The sequence below is a fragment of the Rosa chinensis genome, chromosome 4 (genome assembly GCF_002994745.2).
Source record: "Rosa chinensis cultivar Old Blush chromosome 4, RchiOBHm-V2, whole genome shotgun sequence".
Classification (NCBI taxonomy): domain Eukaryota; kingdom Viridiplantae; phylum Streptophyta; class Magnoliopsida; order Rosales; family Rosaceae; genus Rosa; species Rosa chinensis.
Genome location: NC_037091.1, coordinates 52,870,493 through 52,889,785, shown reverse-complemented (window position 1 = coordinate 52,889,785; position 19,293 = coordinate 52,870,493). Strand labels below are relative to the sequence as shown.

The following is a 19,293-nucleotide window of genomic DNA, read 5'->3' as shown; positions in this document are numbered from 1 at the left end:
TAAGTCTCGCATCAAAATAAAAAAATAAAAGTTTGCATTCGACAAAAAAATTCCACAATCAACTGCTTAGTGTAACCTAACAACTTACTCATTCATTCGAACAAGGTGAATTGAATAATATCAAAAATATATTGACAGAATTTAAATATTGACAAAAGAATGAAGTTTACATAGATATATATATTTATAAATAATATCAAAAAAAAAAATATATATATATATATATATATATTTTAGATAATTCTTATTGGGTGGGTATGGGGATGGGGATCAAAATACCATCCCCACCCCGTACCCGATTTCAGAATTCGAATACTGGGGATCCCCAACCCCGTTACCCGATTTCCCCCAAATTTCTCCCCATTAGGGTCGAATACCCGATGGGTACCCTACCCTATGGGGATTATTGCCATCCCTAATTCCGCGACGGTTTTTGAACCGTACTCGAACCCAGTAACCCACCTTCACTTTGCATTTTGATAAAACAAACGGAGTGCTGCAGAAATTAATTACCCAAATGGTTGTTGATTGGTTCATTTATTATAGTTCTGGATCACCGTGTGTAGTATGGTGTGGGTTAAAATTTTATAGAAAATTACATAGTAGTACATGACCAAATATGTAAACGCAGAACTTTCACTTTTAAAAAAATTTATACAAACTTGCTATGAATAGAGAAAGTAAAGATTAAATACGCATAATTGCTAAAATACCCTCTAAACTTGGCAATAATTGTCGGTTTATATTTTAAAATTGTAATGGAAATTTACATCCTAGACTTGACATAATCTATCAATTTATACCCTCTCCGTTAATTGTAATTTTTTCAATCACAAAAGACCTATTTAATCACAAAATGTCTCGGTACAATTGGGTGTGGGTTACCCACTTATAAGTTTTATTTTTAATTGCTATTTTTTTAATGTGAGATTTTTCTACTCCGACAAACCTATGTGTAGCCCAGACTAATCGAGGTGACGGGCCACCAGATAGAGGAACAACGTATATATAAAACTCAAAAACATTGGTAGTTAAGAGTTAAAAACTAAATTAACTCATGACATATGGCAAGTGGAGAGCAGATTGTCCTTATTTGTAAGATTTAATCCTTATAAAGGGATTAGAAGTCAAAAGAAATAGTTAAGGGTAAAAAGGTAAATTAACTCATGACATATGGCAAGTGGAGAGCAGAATATCCTTATTTGTAAGATTTAGTCCTTATATGTTTAAACGATGTATTTATTAAGTCATCTTTTGTCCTTATTTGTAAGATTTAGTCCTTATATGTTTAAACGATGTATTTATTTATGACATGTGGCAAGTGGAAAGCAAATTGTCCTTATTTGTAAGATTTAATCTTTATAAAGGGATTAGAAGTCAAAAGTAGTTAAGGGTAAAAAGGTAAATTAACTCATGACAAGTGGCAAGTGGAGAGTAAATCGTCCTTATTTGTAAGATTTAGTCCTTATATGTTTAAACGATGTATTCATTAAGTCATCTTTTGTCAATAACTTATATGTAATTTGTTAGAAAATTTATTGGTCTATATGGCTGTTGATCGGTTCTTTTATTATAATTCTTTTCCTCTGCCTTGAGCTTCTCTAAGATATTGAAATGTCATTTTCTCGGACCAACACTTGGCAATGCCACGTTATCAAGGACAGAACTAGGATCAAATGTTTGGGAGGGGTCGAAATGCATAAGCCCTTTTTTCTTTTTTTTGTCATCCTAAACATAAACAACTGAGTAACAATAATTAATATTTTTTTATCACTCTATTGAAGGTCTTTAGTGTTTGAGTCATTGGATCAAATATAAACCAACTGAGATTAAGGAAAGATTAAGGGGTTCAAGCATTGGCATTAAGCTATGAATAGAGAAAGTAAAGATTAAATACGCATAATTGCTAAAATACCCTCTAAACTTGGCAATAATTGTCGGTTTATATTTTAAACTTGTAATGGAAATTTACATCCTAGACTTGACATAATCTATCAATTTATACCCTCTCCGTTAATTGTAATTTTTTCAATCACAAATTCACAAAAGACCTATTTAATCACAAAATGTTTCGGTACAATTGGGTGTGGGTCACCCACTTATAAGTTTTATTTTTAATTGCTATTTTTTTAATGTGAGATTTTCCTACTCCGACAAACCTATGTGTCGCCCAGACTAATTGGGGTGACGGGCCACCAGATAGAGGAACAACGTATATATAAAACTCAAAAACATTGGTAGGATGGGACCACCCCCCCCCCCCCCCCCCCCCCCCCAGTCCGCCACTGCACTTGTTATATTTCTTTCTGAACCATAAAGAAATTACTTGGTTTTAAGAAATTAAAGTCGTATTACAAAAAAGGTCACAAGAAAATTTATTTGCAATATATATCACTTTAAGGTATAATTAAGTTATAAATTGTAATGCTTGATAATTCATAGTATATCAAGATCGAGTGGAACACTCTTCCAAGCATGGAGCCAAAGAAATCACTTTGATGGTTCACTTATAGGTTTAATGAAGATGGAGAGGCCGCATAGACCGTAATTGCCCTGTGGAAATAATGATAATTGAAAGAAAGAAGGAAAAATTGTATTATGAAAAAGTGAAAAGAGACTTATTTGCGATACATATTATCGGGTAGTATAGTCAAAATAAATCACATCATTGTCGAGAGGACTAACTTATACTTTATCATTAATTTTCTTTCTAACTAAGTTTAAGTTACTTGGTCTAATAGTTCTTAACTGTCAAATCCGGGAACGCGCCCCAAGGGCGCGACAGAGAAGGAAAACCCGGGGTGTCTCGTTTCTCTCCCGGCCGAGCGTCACCGGCGATCCTGCCGTTGCATTCCGGCCCGGGAGGGGATGGCGTTGCTGGTTAGTGGTGGGTCTTCAAGGCAGAGACTCGGCCCAGGGGAGGAGGGTGGGTTCTTGATCTCGGGGTGGGTAGATCTCTCGATCGGTCCCTCTCGGATCAGGGGCGACAGCGGTTGTGGGGATGCAGCACCTTGTTTCTGGCCGGCGGTGGGTGTTGGCGTCATCAAAGAAGCGATCTGGGGTATGGTGGAAGCGGGCAATTCACGGCAGGAGGGTTCCTGGTTGGGCTCTGCTTCTGTCGGGTTTCTGGATCTGGTTGCGGTGGCAATTGGGTGTAGAATTTGTCTGCATATTGGCACGGGGGAGCGGTGGAATCGGGAGGCGGCGAGGCCGTGCAGGGATGACGTTGATGGTGCTTGCCGGCGGCGGGATTGGGTTTCTGCAATGGTGGCGTTCTGCTTGGGGAAGTGGGTGTTGGGCCGGGCCCTTGTTTTTGGGCTTTGGTGGTGTGGATTGGTTTCAGTTTGCATTGGTTATAGCTGTGTTTTAGTTAGGGATTTTTGTTTGGCTTGGTTAGGTTTAATAAGTCCCTACTCTTCTGAGCTAGGGTGGGTCTCCTACTCTGTTGAGTTAGGAGTTGGTCTAGGTGTTCGGCCATGTAAATGGTGTCATTCCCGAGGACGAGGACGATATTGTTCAAAGCTGGTTTACTTTTGTTGTCAATTTGCTGGTATGCGATCCTTTACACGTGGTCGAGCACTATCGGACACGGTGTTGAAGAGGACGCTGCCTTCTTGGCGGTTGATTATAAGATTTTACTGGAATTTTCGGGGTCAAATGTTCAAGGTAGCCTTGGAGATGGGCGCTTGGTGGTTAGAGTTTGGGCTCTTTGGCCTGATGGTCTCTGTAACCATGGTTTCTTGGGGTTTAGGTTTATGTCCCCCCATTGTAAGCGTGATTGATTAATGAATATGTTCTATTCTCAAAAAAAAAAAAAAAGTTTAAGTTACTTGGCTTACCACTTAGTTACGGTGCGCGTACTTATCTCTGTCAATGGAACCTACATTGATATTAGGGTTTTTTTTTTTAATTATTTTTTTATTACTTCATAATGCTACGGTCCTTTTAAAACACTGTGTGATTGGCAAAACGTTTAGGTAAATTGGGTGGAATATCGGGGTGTAAAGCTAGTGTGTATAGTGTATACAACTCGTAAAACCGTAGGTACGTTATTCAACCGGCTTTACTCTATCAAGCAAGAGGATATGTATTATACGTATGCAGACAATTAAGGGTTCATAAAATAAGAGTCTTAGCTAGTATATGTTGGACTTATGTTCATAATTTCGGCAAATTTGTGGTATATTCTTTCATAGATCGATGGTATGATTAGATTAGAATATACATAGAAGAAAAACCATGGATTGCGACAGAACCAGCAGTAGCTACCAAAATACACAAAACACTGCTGTGGTTATGACACGAGGGCTTGTCTATATAAAATACTTATATGTTTGACGTTTTCAAAAATACGTGATGATCAAGCAAATGGAATTTATAAGTTTCAAACGTCTGCAACTAAAATTAGGGCGGGTCAGATATGACTTTAATATAATTATAATATTGGTATGCACATATATAATTTCTTTTGGAAATGTATGTTGGTCTCGATGTGCAGCCAAAGTTAGATGATGAAGGAGCTCCAGGATTAATTTACAATTTCAACAAAAGAGAAGGGGCTCCAGAATTTAAGAACTACCCGTTTGAATAAGTTTGGAATTTTCGTAATGCTTAGTGCTTAAGTATCAAAGTTTCGAACGCTCTTCATATAATACTAATATGACAATGCAAAATGTCAGTTATCAACGACGAATTTTGCCAAAAATTAATATAATGAAAACAATTGCTCGCTTCTGTCTAGCTAGCTAGTTTACTTCATAATTAATATTCATATATAAATGTTGTTAGTCTCCATTTTGGTATATGCAATATTTCTAGATTTCCAGCTAGCATTGACTGCTTTGAAGAAATGTCGTTTGATCAAATTTGGATACTTACTTGGGTGAGTTGGTGGGAACGTAAGCAACAAGAAAAATGTCGATGGATCTTGGCGAAATGGGTCGATGAATTTGATTGTGTTATTTCAGCAAGAACGTTGCTTTTATATATAAGCCATTCAAAGTCTGCCCATTACCACCTACAAGGAGTCGGACCCATGATTTAGTCAAACACATTCTAGTCCTCTGCTTCTCTTACTGTCTTGCTTGGCGGAGAAGGAAACTCCTGGGTTGATTATCTTTTTGTTCTTTGACTAAAGAAAAAGCTTGCCTCATTTGGGATTGATACTCCGTTTGGCATTTTGGCATGTTGCAAATGCAATGCATGCAGGCCTCATTATTCCGCGACGGTTTTTCAACTGTACTCGAACACAGTAACCCACCTTCACTTTGCATTTTGATAAAACAAACGGAGTGCTGCAGAAATTACCCAAATGGTTGTTGATTGGTTCCTTTATTATAGTTCTGGATCACCGAGTGTTGTATGGTGTAGGTTAAAATTTTATTGGTCTATATGGCAGTTGATTGGTTCCTTTATTGTAATTCTTTTCCTCTGCATTGAGCTTCGCTAAGATATTGAAATGTCACTTGCTAGCTCGGGCCAACAACATGAACAAACTGAGTAACAATAATTAATATTTTTTTATCACTATATTGAAGGTCTTTAGTGTTTGAGTCATTGGATTAAATATAAACCAACTGAGAATAAGGAAAGAAAACAAAAAAATTTGGGGTGGGACTTGGGAGAGCACTTTGCTCTTCCCAACTCCTGTTTTAACCAAAAAAAAAAAAGGAAAGAAAACAAAAACAAAAATGAGCGATAATCTGAAAAGGGATACAAATCTAGTCCTCTGCTTCTCTGACTTTCTTGCTTGGCGGAGAAGAAAACTCCTTTGACCGCTTTGAAGAAAGGTCGTTTGTTTTCAAATTTGGATACCCCAAGGCAGTTGGTGGGAAAGCACATAAATGTCGATGGATTTTGTTCATACTTCACTGTCAGATTAATAGTCAACGGCCCAACTAAGATATAATGATGGGCCTTAAATTCTTTTGTCGGGCTACTTAAGGGCCCAATGTCGATTAGCACAGATATGTGCGTGCGGGGGGTGTGGGGGAATCTGATAACACAAATCACATTATTTTGTTTACAATACATTAATGTACTAAAATAGTAGTTCAATGTAGAAATATATTAGTTTCATGCATTAGTATACACTAGTCTGTGACAACTCTCTTTGTGTATCATTAAATATTAATGTACATAGAAGTTCAATATTCAAAATAAATATAAATTCTTAGAGAGTTGGAAGTTTTTTTTTTTTTTTTGAGCATATAAACCCGAAAATTCCAGTAAAACCTCGTAATCAACCGCGAAGAAGACAGCGTCCTCTTCAACACCGTGTCCAAAGGTGCTAGACCACGTGTAAAGGATCGCTTATCAGCAAATCGACAACAAAAGTAAACCAGAGTTGAACAAAATCGTCCTCGTCCTCGGGAATGACACCATTTACATGACATAACACCTAGACCAATTCCTAGCTCAAGAGAGTAGGAAACCAACCCTAGCTCAGTAGAGTAGGAACATATTAAACCTAAACAAACCAAACTAAAAACTAAAACCAAACGACACCAAAGCCCAGAGACAATGGCCCGGCCCAGACCCCACTTCCCCTAACAGCAACCAAGCACTGCAGACAACCAATCCCACCGCCGGCAAACAACATCGTCATCACCCCACTGGCAGTTAAGAGTACTTTTATAATTTAAAATTCATGTTCAAACTCCTTTTAAAAACGTCCCATTATAAAAAAGAAACACAATTTATTATTTTTCATAACCTTAACCACAACGTAACGATACTTAATTATTCCATTGTTGTATGCACAATAGGTAGTGTGCTATCAAGTATTCTTTTTCAAATTGTTATATGTTATTTCTAAATTCTATCTTTAATTATGTGATACAATCGTGATTTTTTGATGTCACCAACAACAATCTTAAAAGCAAGAATGTCATTTCGGCCTTTATGTAATTTTGAGTAATGAAAAAAAATCTCTCTCTCAAACTCCGCACACTCTTGGGTAACTTCAAAATCGATGAACATCAAAAGAGTAAATGATGCAAACCTCAACCTTGATCACACAAATTTACCCCCAACTCGAGCAACGTGACTCCACTAGCACCAAAGAGGATTGACTGTTTTGCTGTCGGTAGAAGTCGAACTTGGGTGGCCCCTTGAAATCTTTCTGAAAGGTGAAATTTGCAAATATTACTAGAGGTAACCAAAAGTTGACCCCTGCAAATAAAAAAAACGTTGACCCAATAAACGGTACATGTTTTCCACAAGCAGGAGTAGCAATGGCTAAAATGGAAAAGCACCATACCTTATCATTATGGCTGCTACTGCCGATTACGGATAGACCAAACTCTCAGAAAGCTAGAGATGAATAGTAGATAAGCAGCCAGTATTCCCAGTTCAGCGACAAATCAAATCAGAAGAGTATAGTATCCAATCCACATAGACCAAAAAGCAAACCTTCACTTTCAATATACTAGTGCCACTACTGTCGTCAACCCATTAAATTTACTCCAGATATTTTTTCAGATTCCCACTCTTCTTTCTTCTTCACTCTTCTGCTTTTAGAAAGAACCCAACTTTGAGGTTGGAGAGATGTATGCAGCAGAGGCCTCAATGGCGGCCACCAGCTTCCTCAGAAACCCAGTTCGGATCAGACCCACTACATCCCATAACATTCTCATCACCAAGTCCCTGCCTTGGAATCACAAGTGCCAGTGCAGCAGCACTAGAAGCAGTAACGTCAGTGTTGACGAAGACAAGTCTGTGTTTTCTGTGACGCCGGCGACCAAGTACGACGTGGATTACTTGGGAGAGAAGACCAAAGGGGATTTGAATGTCAAGCTCGAGAGTCTTGAGGCTTTTGGTAACTCAGCCTTTTGACTTCCCAATTTAGGCATTGCGATTGTGAGTGTAAAATTTTGATCTTTTAAGTTGTTTTTTATGAACCCATGTAGGAATTGATGGACAAGCAACTTTGGAAGGTCCGATTGAGGAGGTTGCTCGAATGGAAGCTGAAGAAGCTGAAGGGTTGCTTAAAGATTTGGGTATTCGGGTACTGTTTTTCTTTTTCTGAGGATCATAGTATGTTTCTTTTGGTTTTGGTTTGGTTTGGTAGGGTACTAAGTGTGTGTGTGTGTGTGTTGTCTGTTTCTAGTGGATATCCCATTGATCATTTTCTTAAAGTAGAGTACTACTTGAGCAGCAATCTCTTTATATTGAGTACTATTTATAGAGTCCCTTTCGATCGTATCAGTTTGGTTTGGTGGAGTACTAGTCTGTCTATGTTGTCTCACTTGTCTGTTTCTAATGGGAATCACATTGATCACTGTCTTATGGTAGAATAGTACTTGTGCAACAATCTCACCATGTTGAATATTTGTGTACAGAGTCCTTTTTCATCAAGGCAATCGCCTCGTGGTATCTTTTGTAGCCGGACATTGAATCTTCGATCAATTAGTGCCATCGGTTATGATATGGACTACACCTTGATGCATTATAATGTCATTGTAAGTATCAGGTCACTTCTTCTTCCTTTTTCTTTTTTGTTTTTCTTTTTGTGTCACGAATTGTGATTATATAAAAAGTTAAGTCTTGCCAGATTGGGATTGTGGATTGTCTGACATGGAAAGGTCTTGTAGGCTTGGGAAGGGAGAGCTTATGACTACTGTATGGAGAATTTAAGGAAAGTGGGTTTCCCAGTTGATGGTCTTGCATTTGACCCCGACCTGGTAACATCTATAAACAAGTTCAAAGGTTTAAAAGTATTGACATTTATGCAATTCATAACACCTGTTAACATTTTCTTTTCTTTCCTATCTTGTTCCAACTATTCATATAGGTTATTAGAGGCCTCGTCATAGACAAAGAGAAAGGCAACTTGGTGAAGGCTGATCGATTTGGCTATGTAAAGAGGGCTATGCATGGCACAACCATGCTATCTAATCGGGCTGTAAGGTAAATTGTGAACCTTTTATTGTGATTTTTGATGGACAATGACGGATACAACGTACTCAAAAATGCTTTCAATCTGCTGATGGAACATCAACAGTAAAATGTCCCAGATGAAAGTTTGCATGGATCAGATTTTACTTTGGTCTGCCCGTGTTATGTGGCCACATAGTTTTCCAGTATGCAGCATTTTAAGATATCATTTTTAGAAAAAAAAAAAAGAAAGAACTGGAGTAATGTATTTGGCAATTTTGCTTAAGTTTCTTTTCATTGAAGAGAGATGTACGGGAGGGAATTGGTGGACCTCCGGAAGGAAAGTCGATGGGAATTCCTGAATACATTGTTCTCTGTCTCAGAAGCTGTGGCATATATGCAGGTATTATATTCCCTTGGTTAGGTCACTGTATTAATGTCTTAGTTATTATCATTGTTTTGTTTCAGGTAAATTTTACTTTTAAAGTTACTTCAACTTAAACACAAACGTAATGCAGTAGGAAAACCCTCTCTTTTGACCTAATGAAATAATGTTGATCACACTACTCGGAGTACTGCACCTAATCCCAAGCAGCGTCGATTTGGATCCTTTATTCATATCCTGTTGCTTAACATTCTTTAGTCAACAACATATTGACCATTTTTATATCAAATGTTTATTTTCAGATGGTTGATAGATTGGATGATGGAACCATTGCCGCACAACTTGGTCCACTCGATTATAAAGGGCTCTATAAGGCAATAAGCTGTGGAACAATTTTATAGAGCAATGGTGTTGCTTTTTTCATGCTCCTTTTTAACTCTTGACATGATTTCAGGCTGTTGGAAGAGCCCTCTTTAGGGCACATGTAGAGGGTCAACTGAAGGTTAGCATATCTTCATTATTTGTTCAGTAAAGTGGATGTTGATTCATGAGTGTAAACTGATTGTGGCATACCGGCGATCATGCAGAGTGAGATAATGTCTAAGCCTGAACTATTTGTAACACCTGATCCAGAATTGCCTCTAGCACTTTTGGATCAAAAGGAGGTATGTCTTATAAGATGTTATCTTTGCACAAAATGTGACTTCATTTTACTTAATTACCTTGATCTATTCCTGCTCTAGGCTGGTAAAAAGCTTCTCCTCATTACCAACTCGGATTATCATTACACAGACACAATGATGCAACATTCCTTTAACAGATTTCTTCCTAATAATATGGGTTGGCGGGATCTATTTGACATTGTAAGTAAATTTTGTCCATCTACTTAACTTTGTAACTCCATTTCTTCTTTCGTTTTTCAGATATCAAAGGTTTCCTTGAAATATAGTGATCAGTAGAACTGCGACCAAACTTCCAGAGCACTAATTAAACTGTTATGCTTCTTGTGTTCATATGCAGGTAATAGTCTCTGCAAGGAAGCCAGAGTTCTTCCAAATGTCACACCCAATGTATGAGGTGGTGACGGGTGAGGGGCTAATGCGTCCATGCTTCAAGGCTGTAACAGGTAATAATGAGTACTTGTGCTTGTTTACCTGCCACTGAATATCTTAGAAGTTCTTAACTTTATTCCCCTAGAATGAGATGCTACTTTTATTGTGCTTAATCTGGTTGTACTAGCTTTGATTGTCTATTGGATGTACAGTTGTAAAACCTTGTAGACTTGATAATTAATAATAGTTGTAATGACTCGTGACTTTTATAATGAATTTCAAATGCAATTGGAGATATGCAGTAACGACTCTAGGCATGATCCCTGTTTTAGGTACCACCTGGGTGTCATGATTATAGTTGAAGATATATATATATATATATATATATATATATATATAATTTTTTTTTTTCTGCACCTTCTAATTTGCACTTAATATGGGCACTGCTTTCCTGGATTTCTTGAATAGCTGGCTTGGCAAGTGAAAGGTGTTCTAACTAGGCTCAAAATGCAAAAAGGCTGTCTCAGCTGCTAGATTTTATCTTTGCACCTTGACACCTTGTGCTATATATGAGCCGAGGAGAAATAAATAGTTTGATCAATGGCCATAACTGTGACTACAACTAAATAACTATTTTGTTCATTCTCATCATCATTTTTCCATGCCAGGAAATTCCTCTATGCTCTGCGATCATCAAAGTATTTGATCAATCATTACTTCTTTTGACATTTACTTATCAAGCTTATGTTCATTTAAATGCTTTGTTTCTGCAGGGGGCTTGTATTCAGGGGGAAGTGCTCAGATGGTTGAGAATTCCCTAGATATCCATGGAGATGAAATACTCTATGTTGGTGATCATATCTACACTGATGTAAGTCAATCCAAAGTTCATCTGCGGTGGCGAACAGCATTGATTTGTCGAGAATTGGAAGAAGAGGTTTGTTTAGTGGATTTTCTTTTTATATGCAAGGGAATGAGCAATGCAAGTTCAGATCTCACATCTAAAGAACTGCAAGTTTGGACCTCAGACCTCATTAATAATATATATTTGCTAGAAAAAGACCTGCTTTCCTGTTGCCTTGTATTCTATTCTGCAGACTGATCACCTACAAACTATATTCGTAATTTAGTGCTCTACTTAATATTTTTAGTATCATCAAAGTTTTGAATGCTGATAAGAGGTTCATGAAAATTTTGACACTGCAGTATAATGCTTTGATCGGTAGCCGGGGTCATAGAGAATCACTAATAGAGCTTACAAATCAAAAGGAGATAGTAGGGGATCTTTTCAACCAACTTCGACTTGCCTCTCAAAGACGAACTAAAGGGCGTCCTGCTCAAGTAAGCTTTTTGTAGAATTAGCTTTCTTTCATTGCATTCATAATAACAAAGCAACATTTGCTGGCAAACAATTTTTTTCCTTTAAAATGCTTGAGGCTCTTTCCTCACGAGTCTATTAAAACAGTTGCTGCTTTAGCTTTAATAAGTAGAAGTAATGATGACCCTGATTATCTCTTGAATGGTGGTCTATAATAATCCATTAATGCGACTCTTAAGTCTGGTGTTACCTCTTAACTACATTGATGCTACAGATTTTTTTTTTCCCATTCATACCCTTATTCTACATTCAATGGATTACATCATATCATCAGCATTTAGCAAGCATTACAAATTCCTAATCCAAGAATATGGGCCAAAAAATGTTAGACTGAAAAAGGAAAGAACATGTATTAACGTATGTGCTTTTTATTGTATCTCAAGTGTTGCTATACTTTCAGACCCTTGCTGCAACAAATTTGGCTGATCAAGAACTCTCAGACAGCATGCAGAAGCTACTTATTGTTATGCAAAGACTAGACCAGAAAATTGCTCTGCTGCTAGAATCAGATGGAGAGCTCTTCAACAAAAGGTAATAGGAAGTCGGAAATATAAGAAATAGATTTTCCACTACTAGTGTTGAGCTTTGAAAATGATATATGTAGTCATGTGAATGTCAAGTTGATCTTATGAATCTGTTGTGCATTAGGTGGGGGTTTCTTTCCCGTGCGGGATTCTGGGATAAAAGCCATTTGATGAGACAAATTGAGAAGTATGTACTTTTTTATTTTACATGTTCATATTTCGGTAATCAGATCCCTAGGCATGGTCGCATGGAAGTGACAGTAGTTAAACTTTAAATTTCCCATGTCCTTATACCCATCAATTCCTTTTCATCTTGCAGGTATGCTGATATATATACCTCGAGGGTGTCAAATTTCTTACATTATACACCTTTCATGTATTTCCGCTCACAGGAACAGGTAACTAGAGTATCATGACTTTCTCTATCCTGTTTTGCATTAGAGAACCATGCAACACAAAAAGTTTAATCTGCTAGATGATAGGTCAAACCATGCATGTCAAGCTGATACCCTTCCCTCACATGCAATCTTACACATTGAAAGATTAAAAGGGAAGAACAGGCATTCTGCATCATGTACTAAATGAGTGGAATGAGGATTTGAGATTTCAAAAAGACAGTATATTTGATAACAATATAAAAGAAAAGAAAGATTAGTATTGCATTTGGTTTCATTTCTGTGGAACGAAGACTAAATGTCTTGTGCCTTTTACCTCTGCAGACTCTTGCTCATGATTCATATTCATACTACTGTTCGAAGATTTATGGGTCTGCTGCGGATAACGAAGTCAATTCTATGTCGTAAACGTGCAATTCCATTGTAAATGTTGCTTGCTAATTCTTTAGAGTATCCCCTATGTCTATGATGACCCAGCGGGTTGCATGTTAGAAGGTTTTGAATGAATAATGTGTAATTTGAGTCATGAGTGCCTCTCCAGTCTCCAGTGATCTGTGGCTTGTTTATGCCCCCACGAACTATTTATCGTTCTCAGCAGAGTAGCTGTGTGAATTGCCTAATTAATGATATATTGGTCGCAGATTAACCACTTCCACTCAATTCAATGTGTTCACTAATGCCACATTATGAACCATTCGAAGCTAATCGCTCAAAAAAAAAAAAATTCTTTCGCTTTTCTCATGCAATGAAAACCACGTACGCGACATCATTTACCATTGTAGATGTAGTTGTAAGATACTTTACGACTAAACACTGAATTAGTCTACGTTAAAGATAATTTGTAAGATACTTTTAAGTTACTTTGGGACTAAACTGAATTAGTCCACATCAGCATGCATTAGTAGACTAGTTACATGTAGTTGTAAGATAAGCTGAATTAGTCCACATCAAAATGCAGTGGTAGACAGTAACAGGAGTCGATTCATCACTATAAATTACTTTGATTTACTTTTTTACGGAAAATTAATGCAACTAATTAGTAATTGGCACACAAGCTCTTAAACGACACTAACCACAGTCATCAACGACTTGTCGTTCATCCCTTTTCATTGGTTTAAGGAGAAGTACGCACCAGAGCAGAAGCTGAAAAAGTTCAATCTGAAAATGGAGATGAAGAAGCTGAGATGGGCAATGGACGGAGCCTTCTGGGACCTGGACATCTCGACGCCGAGGACCCTCGACGGCCTGGGCCGCCCCGTTCCCGGGGACCCACTTCCTCTGGGCCTTTCTCGAGGCGCCAGGCTCTCCCGGCCCAAACAAATTGACTTCATGCAGCGTTTCATGACCGCCCCCTTCGTCCCTCCCTACACCGCCGCCAGTGGCTTCACTCTCCAGCGCGTCCTCACCATCCCCTTCGCCGATAACTGGTACCCCCCCGCCGCAATTCCCTCCAAAGTTTCCCTCTTTTACCTTCTTTTTTGTTTTTGTTTTCGATGTGGGATTGTTCAAAGTTTGAGTCTTTTTGATGATTGGTGAGTTTTAAAGCTCTGTAGGCTTGGGTCTTTACTGGGTCAGTTCAATTTCGAGAGGTTTGTATCCTCTGTGAAAAACAGTGAGGGCCCACCACCGGACTCTGCTTCTTCATGGATGAAAACCCTGGGAAAGCACCTCCAGGACAAGTCCTTGTATGCCCTTTCGTTCTGTTCTGACTTGCTGTTGACACCTGATGACACATTGCTTCTGAGTGTGGAGAGGTATGGTGATGATAAGAAGCCTCGAAATAAAGCACTGTTTCAGCACAGGGTAGGTGTTTTGGTTATGAAATTGTTAATTATGTGCTTCTTGTTGTTGTTGTTGTGGAGTTTAGTAATGAAGGTCTGGTTGGAATGAGCTTTTGCAGTTGCCTCATCACAATTTGTCAGTAGAGGCAGTTTGGCCAGGGCTTTTTGTGGATAAGGCTGGTGATTATTGGGATGTGCCATTGTCAATGTCGGTTGATCTGGCTACGGTTGCTTCCGATTCTGGTGCCAGTTATCGTGTGTGCGTGCATCATAACTCGGGGGCACCCGACCGCCTTGATAGTGGTCAGAGTGAAGGAATACCTGCTGGTTTACTTCCTGGTTTGGCTGTCAAGGGTGCTATTTCCTATAGGAAGAATATTGACCTTTGGAGAAGTAATGCTCCGAAGCTGAAAATGGTGCAGCCCTTTGATATATTCCTTTCAAATCCTCATGTTTCGGCTTCAGGGATTATTGGTATGGCACTGCCATTTTCATTTGCTGAGTTTGTAAGAGATCCAAGCTAGAAATCATTGGAGATAGGGGATTTTTATATGAGCATTAGTTAGACACCCTTTGCCTTCCATGAAAGAGAAGTGCTTTGCTGGACATATTAGAAAAGAACCGTTCAATTTTGTCTTCGATTGTGTGATAAGCTAGATCCCCTGGTGGTAACAATAATAATCTCTAATGTTTGCACAGAAACTGGGATTAGGTATACTGAATTTCAGTGTGTGTGTGGGTTGTTTAGTGGAATGCATGCTTAAGTTATAAAGGAGTAGGGGATGAATATTGCAATGTTGTTGCATAAATTTGCTCATTCTTGTCTGGATTTCTTGTGCATTTTTTAGCAATCCCGGACAGTGGGAGTAAGGTTCATTTAGTTGAGTAGCTTTATTGTTTTAGCATACCGACCATTGTGGATGTATATGCTTAATATACGCAACTCTTATTGATTAATACTTCAAATTTATTCTTCCATAAATAGGTGCTGCCATGACTGCCTGTTTTGGTGAGGGTGCGGCTAGGTCACAAATTGAGGATGATGATCCTCAGGGTTTTAGAGGCTTTAGTCTTCAGGCTCCTGCAGTGAAATCTGCCTTTCTAGCAGATTTTTTTGGGTCTGCATCATTTTCAGCACAGCATGGAAACTTCCAAAGGCTATTTCTAGATCTTAGTCGTTTTCATGCTCGCCTGGATTTTCCTTCTGGAGCTAAATTTCTGTCGGGTGCCACACATCTAGCAGAAGATTATTTCAATTCTCAAAAGCCAAATTTGGAAGCTATTCAGGATATTTGCCCCAATGCCACCCTTTCTCTTCAGCAGCAGGTGACTATATATCTTATAAATCCTAATTTCAATTTCAGCAAAATACTTTCTATGACTTCAAGTTTGATTTCAGATGAAAGAAATACTTAGCTGATAAGTAACTAGTTTATTCAACTCTTGGAATATACTTTTCTCTCTTTGTTGAACTTGGACACTGCCATTGTTTTAAATTGTTTTGACAGTAACCTATCTCATGATTGTTTATTCTTTATACGGTGTTGGGATGAATGATAGCTTTATGCAACCTCTAACAAGTTCCAAATTTATGTGCAGATTGCTGGACCTTTCAGTTTCAGGGTTGATTCAAGAGTTGCGGTTGAACTAAGGAACCAAAACTGGAGTATACGTGTGGATGAGCCTATATTTGCCCTCGAGTATGCACTGCAAGTCCTTGGTTCAGCTAAAGCTGTTGCTTGGTATTCCCCAAAGCACCAAGAAGGGATGATAGAGCTTCGTTTTTACGAGACATAAAATCATGTAACTTTAGTCTTGTAGAGTTATATTTTTGGGTCACATTGGCTTCAATTCCAGAAAACTACTTTCACCATTTCAGAGGTGATGTGTTATTGGAGGTTTTATTACTTAGAAATGCCATGATAATACTGGCCATTACAAGTTTGTTCGGGCTTCAAGCATTGTTTTCCGAAAGCATCATTCACTAAAATCAATTGCCTAGTGTCAAGATTTAGAGTCGACTACAAATTTACCAAACCCAAAGAGGACTGAAATTGCAACAGAAATTAAAAGCACTCACCATTGCATGAATCTTCGTTTTATAATATTTGAATATTTTTTTGGGTACAAGTACTGCAATCTTTAGTAGAATGGAAGCTTACAAGATTTTATAGTATAATGCCTACCAAAACTGGGGTTAGGGGAACCAGGTGGAAGCCGTAGATGGTCCTCGTTATACTCCACTGCCATAAGACAAAGCCCTTGGGGTGGAGCCAACAAGGAATATTTAGCAAGCTCCCTTCGATTTCGTGTTGCCAATATCTTGGGTATGATGTCAGTGGGAACTGCTTCCCTTCCGATTTGAAGTAGCAGAGCGACCTGCAATAGTGTATAAACAGAAAAATGCTTGTAGATGCAAAAGAGCAAAAATGGTATATTGACAATCATTTTGATCAGATACAAATATATGATGACACGGTGCTAAAACAATAAGTTATGATGAAGTTGGTGGAGATGAATTACTCACCATGTTCCGGACTTGTCTATATAAGAATCCCGAGCCTTCAACTTCAAGCTGTAAAAGAGCCCCCTAACAATGATGGGGTGATAATCAGTTACAAAACATTTTGTTCATAAACAAACTGAAAGAAAGCACATATAGACAAGTCCAGTAAGATGATTAGAGAAATCGACAACATGGAAATGAATTATCAATCCGTGAACAGCTAATGAGCAAGTGCAACGCCTAAAATTCAACCACTGATTGAGGGTCCGAATATTACCATTTGGACAACATCAAAACGGAATATATCCTTTACTGGATCCCGCACTCGCTCCTTCTGGGATGCATTTACAAAAGCAGAGAAATCATGCTTTCCAATAAAATACTTCGCAGCTTCTCTCATAACAGCAGGGTTCAGCTTATGAGCACTATGGTAAGCATTGTGACGCTGAAATGGGTCCATGAATGTGTCATTATATATTCTGTAATGATACACCTTCCTTTGGGCTGAAAAACGAGCATGGAATTCAGGCACAGCAGGACTAATTTCCCTAACACGGATATCCTCCGGAAGAGTACCATTGAGAGCTGCATGAATGCTTTCTATTCTGTCATAGTTGAACGGTGTGACAAAGTGTGCAACCTGAAAGCTGAAATGATAGTGAGTCTGTGAAATGTGGGTGGCATATCCTTGTTGAAGCTTGAAGGGAGTAAGAAACCTAGTCAGACCTGACCCCATGCATGCACACCCTTATCTGTCCTACTTGCACCAACCAAATGAAGATCCTTCCTTTCCAGCTTCGTTGCTCCCATTAGAGCTTTCTCCACATAGCGCTGTATGGTAGGTGGTGAACTCTGATATTGCCATCCTGAAACATTCAACATTTCCTACACTATTTCACTAAAATATTCAAATGGGCATCTCCAAAACTCAAATTGAGAGCAAATAACAACCTCCATTGCTATAATCATTCATAGAGGCATTATATCAAACACAATTCAAGCACACACTACCTAGCAGAGCTAATATTCACCTGAAACATTCACAATTCAACTGGGCATCTAAACAACTCAAATTGAGAGCAAACAACAACCTCCAGTTGTATACTCATTCACGGAGGCATTATATCAAACACCATTCATGCACATTTCCTAGCAGAGCTAATTTCTAACACAACCCAGAAGGAAAAGAAACCCACTTTCCTTCAACATTACCAACTGGGTTCACCACTGTGAATCAGCAATTTGGTTTCAACTTCCAAGCAAACATCTTTATCAGCAAAACCCAAAGTAGCCATAGATAACAAAGCAAAGCACAGCAAAGTTTGACAGGAAAAGAAGGCAAAGCTCAGAGCTTTAATGGGAAGCAATGAGAAAGAACCTGCATAACGGGTGCCGTCGTAAGCTATAACCAAACGCCACTTAAACCCATCAACCTTCATTACCAAATTGTCTCCATCCTTTGCGTTCTGCTCAAAACTTTCACCCATTAATTTATATCATCAAAAATTCACCATCATTATCAAAATGTGAAAAACACAGAGAGGCATTTACTGATGTATTAGTTGGAGTTGGAGAAGAAAGAGTGGCGTTAAGGTTTGGATGACAGGGAAGGCCTGCAACTAATACACTAGTGCTACTCATCTTCTAAACTCTCCATTCAAAACCCACAAACGCTCGTTTTGCAAAATCAAAACAAAACGTTGCCAATGCTACTCTTTTTGAGATTTGAGAACAAAGTGGATCGAAGCGGTGCGTTTTGCTGCTTCTTCAGCTAAAGTAGACATCTTTCTCTTTGGTAAATGGGGGTGAAAACTGAAAACCCATAGGATGACGCTTTAGGTGTGATATCACTCATCGGTTGTGCAGTCGCGTCCGTATCACCAAAGTAGCCAGATAAAGGATTTTGCTCAGCAAAATATTATGTGATTTTTTTTTTATAATCAATTGTTATATTGTGTAGTGTGATAACTGTGATTCACTTCTTTTTTTTTTTTCTTTTTGGTCCTTGACCAATAAGGTTTAAAATAAGGACATTTTATCGATTCAAACATGTCCGACAATAAGGTTTAAAATAAGGACTTTTTTTTTTAACATTTTCTTAGGCATAAAATACTCCTACCTACATGTATATGGCTAGAACATTGCTAAAAACAATTCAATACTGAAATATAATAAAATTATTTGTCTGACAATAGTTAAGAATAAGAAGTCCTTATTGTCTGACAAAAAAAAAAAAAAACTTAAAGTATTTTTAGCAAACTCTCTATTTTAGCTCATTAAATATTTTGGAGATCATTTTTATTTTTTGAAAGAAGGCAGAGCCAATATATTAATAAAAAACCAGAATGACCATTACATACCATTCTGCTGTCATTTAAACAGACAAGAATATGTG

At 38.1% G+C, this 19,293-nt stretch overlaps 3 protein-coding genes across 5 annotated transcripts; 2 read left to right on the top strand and 1 right to left on the bottom strand.

Annotated features, from left to right (window-relative positions):
- Positions 1 to 7,268: 7,268 nt before the first annotated feature.
- On the top strand, positions 7,269 to 13,271 carry LOC112195947 (5'-nucleotidase domain-containing protein 4). Of its 2 annotated transcripts, XM_024336186.2 has the most exons (17): positions 7,271 to 7,819; positions 7,911 to 8,008; positions 8,343 to 8,462; positions 8,595 to 8,684; positions 8,795 to 8,910; positions 9,181 to 9,280; positions 9,565 to 9,636; positions 9,717 to 9,764; positions 9,850 to 9,927; positions 10,006 to 10,125; positions 10,283 to 10,388; positions 11,088 to 11,251; positions 11,521 to 11,655; positions 12,093 to 12,223; positions 12,341 to 12,403; positions 12,536 to 12,614; positions 12,936 to 13,271. In XM_024336186.2, exons 1-17 carry the CDS (start codon positions 7,549 to 7,551, stop codon positions 13,017 to 13,019), a joined length of 1,875 nt encoding a protein of 624 aa, XP_024191954.1. In that variant the 5' UTR covers positions 7,271 to 7,548; the 3' UTR covers positions 13,020 to 13,271. The 2 variants fall into 2 exon arrangements, 1 of the variants encoding a protein (XP_024191954.1); XR_002934855.2 differs by lacking the exon at positions 12,936 to 13,271 and having other exon boundaries at positions 7,269 to 7,819; positions 12,076 to 12,223; positions 12,536 to 12,613.
- Positions 13,272 to 13,694: 423 nt separating this feature from the next.
- Positions 13,695 to 16,350, top strand: LOC112200393 (protein TRIGALACTOSYLDIACYLGLYCEROL 4, chloroplastic). The gene is made up of 5 exons (XM_024341424.2): positions 13,695 to 14,038; positions 14,165 to 14,414; positions 14,512 to 14,866; positions 15,378 to 15,718; positions 15,992 to 16,350. The coding sequence occupies exons 1-5, from the start codon at positions 13,776 to 13,778 to the stop codon at positions 16,187 to 16,189; spliced, it is 1,407 nt and encodes a 468-aa protein (XP_024197192.1). The 5' UTR covers positions 13,695 to 13,775; the 3' UTR covers positions 16,190 to 16,350.
- A 96-nt stretch (positions 16,351 to 16,446) lies between these two features.
- Positions 16,447 to 18,718, bottom strand: LOC112200394 (tRNA pseudouridine synthase A 1). Of its 2 annotated transcripts, none has more exons than XM_024341426.2 (6): positions 18,450 to 18,718; positions 18,277 to 18,364; positions 17,625 to 17,764; positions 17,176 to 17,538; positions 16,920 to 16,967; positions 16,447 to 16,771 (listed from the first exon to the last, which is right to left on the bottom strand). In XM_024341426.2, the coding sequence occupies exons 1-6, from the start codon at positions 18,537 to 18,539 to the stop codon at positions 16,535 to 16,537; spliced, it is 966 nt and encodes a 321-aa protein (XP_024197194.1). In that variant the 5' UTR covers positions 18,540 to 18,718; the 3' UTR covers positions 16,447 to 16,534. The 2 variants fall into 2 exon arrangements, with proteins under 2 accessions (XP_024197194.1, XP_024197193.1); XM_024341425.2 differs by having other exon boundaries at positions 16,920 to 16,982; positions 18,450 to 18,715.
- Between the last annotated feature and the right edge of the window lie 575 nt (positions 18,719 to 19,293).